This window comes from Peromyscus californicus, unplaced genomic scaffold (genome assembly GCF_007827085.1).
Source record: "Peromyscus californicus insignis strain IS unplaced genomic scaffold, ASM782708v3 Scaffold_12__1_contigs__length_115047231, whole genome shotgun sequence".
NCBI classification, from domain to species: domain Eukaryota; kingdom Metazoa; phylum Chordata; class Mammalia; order Rodentia; family Cricetidae; genus Peromyscus; species Peromyscus californicus.
The window spans coordinates 75,299,712-75,301,447 of record NW_026294413.1 but is presented as its reverse complement, the minus strand read 5'-3'; the positions used below and the strand labels follow the sequence as shown (position 1 = coordinate 75,301,447).

Genomic DNA, 1,736 nt, shown 5'->3' with positions numbered 1-1,736 from the left:
CCTCTTTCGGCCGTGCTTGCCGGCAGACTCGCCGCCATGGGCCGTGTGATCCGAGGGCAGCGGAAAGGTGCGGGTTCTGTGTTCCGCGCGCACGTGAAACACCGTAAGGGCGCCGCGCGCCTGCGTGCTGTGGACTTCGCCGAGCGGCACGGCTATATTAAGGGCATCGTAAAGGACATCATCCATGACCCTGGTCGCGGCGCTCCCCTCGCGAAAGTGGTCTTTCGTGATCCCTACCGATTTAAGAAGCGGACGGAGCTGTTCATCGCCGCGGAGGGAATCCACACTGGGCAGTTTGTGTACTGCGGCAAGAAGGCCCAGCTGAACATCGGCAATGTTTTGCCCGTGGGCACCATGCCCGAGGGTACTATCGTGTGTTGTCTGGAGGAGAAGCCGGGGGACAGGGGCAAGCTGGCACGAGCTTCTGGCAACTATGCCACAGTCATCTCCCACAACCCAGAGACCAAGAAGACGCGAGTGAAGCTCCCTTCAGGGTCCAAGAAGGTCATTTCCTCAGCCAACAGAGCTGTTGTTGGTGTTGTGGCTGGTGGGGGCAGAATTGACAAACCCATCTTAAAGGCTGGTCGTGCCTACCACAAATACAAGGCAAAGAGGAACTGCTGGCCACGTGTCCGGGGTGTGGCCATGAATCCTGTGGAGCATCCCTTTGGAGGTGGTAACCACCAGCACATTGGCAAACCCTCCACTATCCGAAGAGATGCCCCTGCTGGGCGCAAAGTGGGTCTCATTGCTGCCCGCCGGACTGGGCGACTACGAGGAACCAAAACTGTACAGGAGAAGGAGAACTAGAGCTCAGGAGCTAATAAAGTCTGTCCTTTGGCTAATAAAAAAAAAAAAACCAAAATAAATAAAATAAAATAAAATAAAATCACCTGGTTCTTCCTTCCAAATGCCTATCATGATCTGTCAAAGCATTAATTACTTGGCTAATGATGTCCTGTTTTCTCCTCTCCCTATGTTAGATTGCTAGCCCTATGAGAGGAAATCTTGCCTGTCACATAGTCAGCATTGAAATATTTGTTGAACAAATGAATTAATGAGTAAATGGTATGGAACTGGTATCATCTAGATCCTTTTCAACAATAATAATCATTTTCAACAGTAATATTGATTCTCACAGGAGGAGAAAACAAAAAGCCAAGTGCCCAATGTTATATTTTGTATAAAATTAGAAAACTCTATATTTAGAAAAAATTGTCAAACCCCAGCCCTCTCAAAGTTCAATTAAATCATGGTATAGTAGATATCCTAATGAGATAGTCAGTTCTAGCTGGGAGTTGCTGCCCAATTGTGTCTTGGATGTCTATAAACAAACAGACAGCTCCTGGATATAAGACACAGCAAGAATGATCTAGTGGATTAAAGAAGACTGAGTTTTAGTAACGGGGCTCAGAATCTTTACTATGAAGAGTATTGATCATAAGATCAAATTTGATGTGGCAGGTCAGATTTTAAGGTAGCAGCTGTGTAAATGTTTCTAGATAGCCAACCTTATGATAAAATAGGCTTATGTTAAAATTTGTCTAAGGTGAACACAAGTAGGAAGTAAAGTTTGCGACCTGCTTCCTAACCCTAGACCTGTAAATGCGACTATCAAGGTCATGTGCAGGTTGTCATGTTACATCTAATTCTGCATTTGGACTCTGGACATTTACAGAGCCTTTTTATTATTAATTCTTCTGCATTGGTGTGTAAAGTAATTGGTTTCAGTGTGG

General features: G+C 46.0%; 1 protein-coding gene across 1 annotated transcript; it reads left to right on the top strand.

The window, feature by feature from the left end:
• LOC128108007 (60S ribosomal protein L8) lies at positions 1 to 850 on the top strand. The gene has a single exon (XM_052734333.1). It carries the CDS (start codon positions 37 to 39, stop codon positions 808 to 810), a length of 774 nt encoding a protein of 257 aa, XP_052590293.1. The 5' UTR covers positions 1 to 36; the 3' UTR covers positions 811 to 850.
• The last annotated feature ends 886 nt before the right edge of the window (positions 851 to 1,736 follow it).

Excerpts from the sequence above, each read along its gene's own strand:
- LOC128108007 (XM_052734333.1), top strand. The coding sequence starts at position 37 with ATGGGCCGTGTGATCCGAGGGCAGCGGAAAGGTGCGGGTTCTGTGTTC.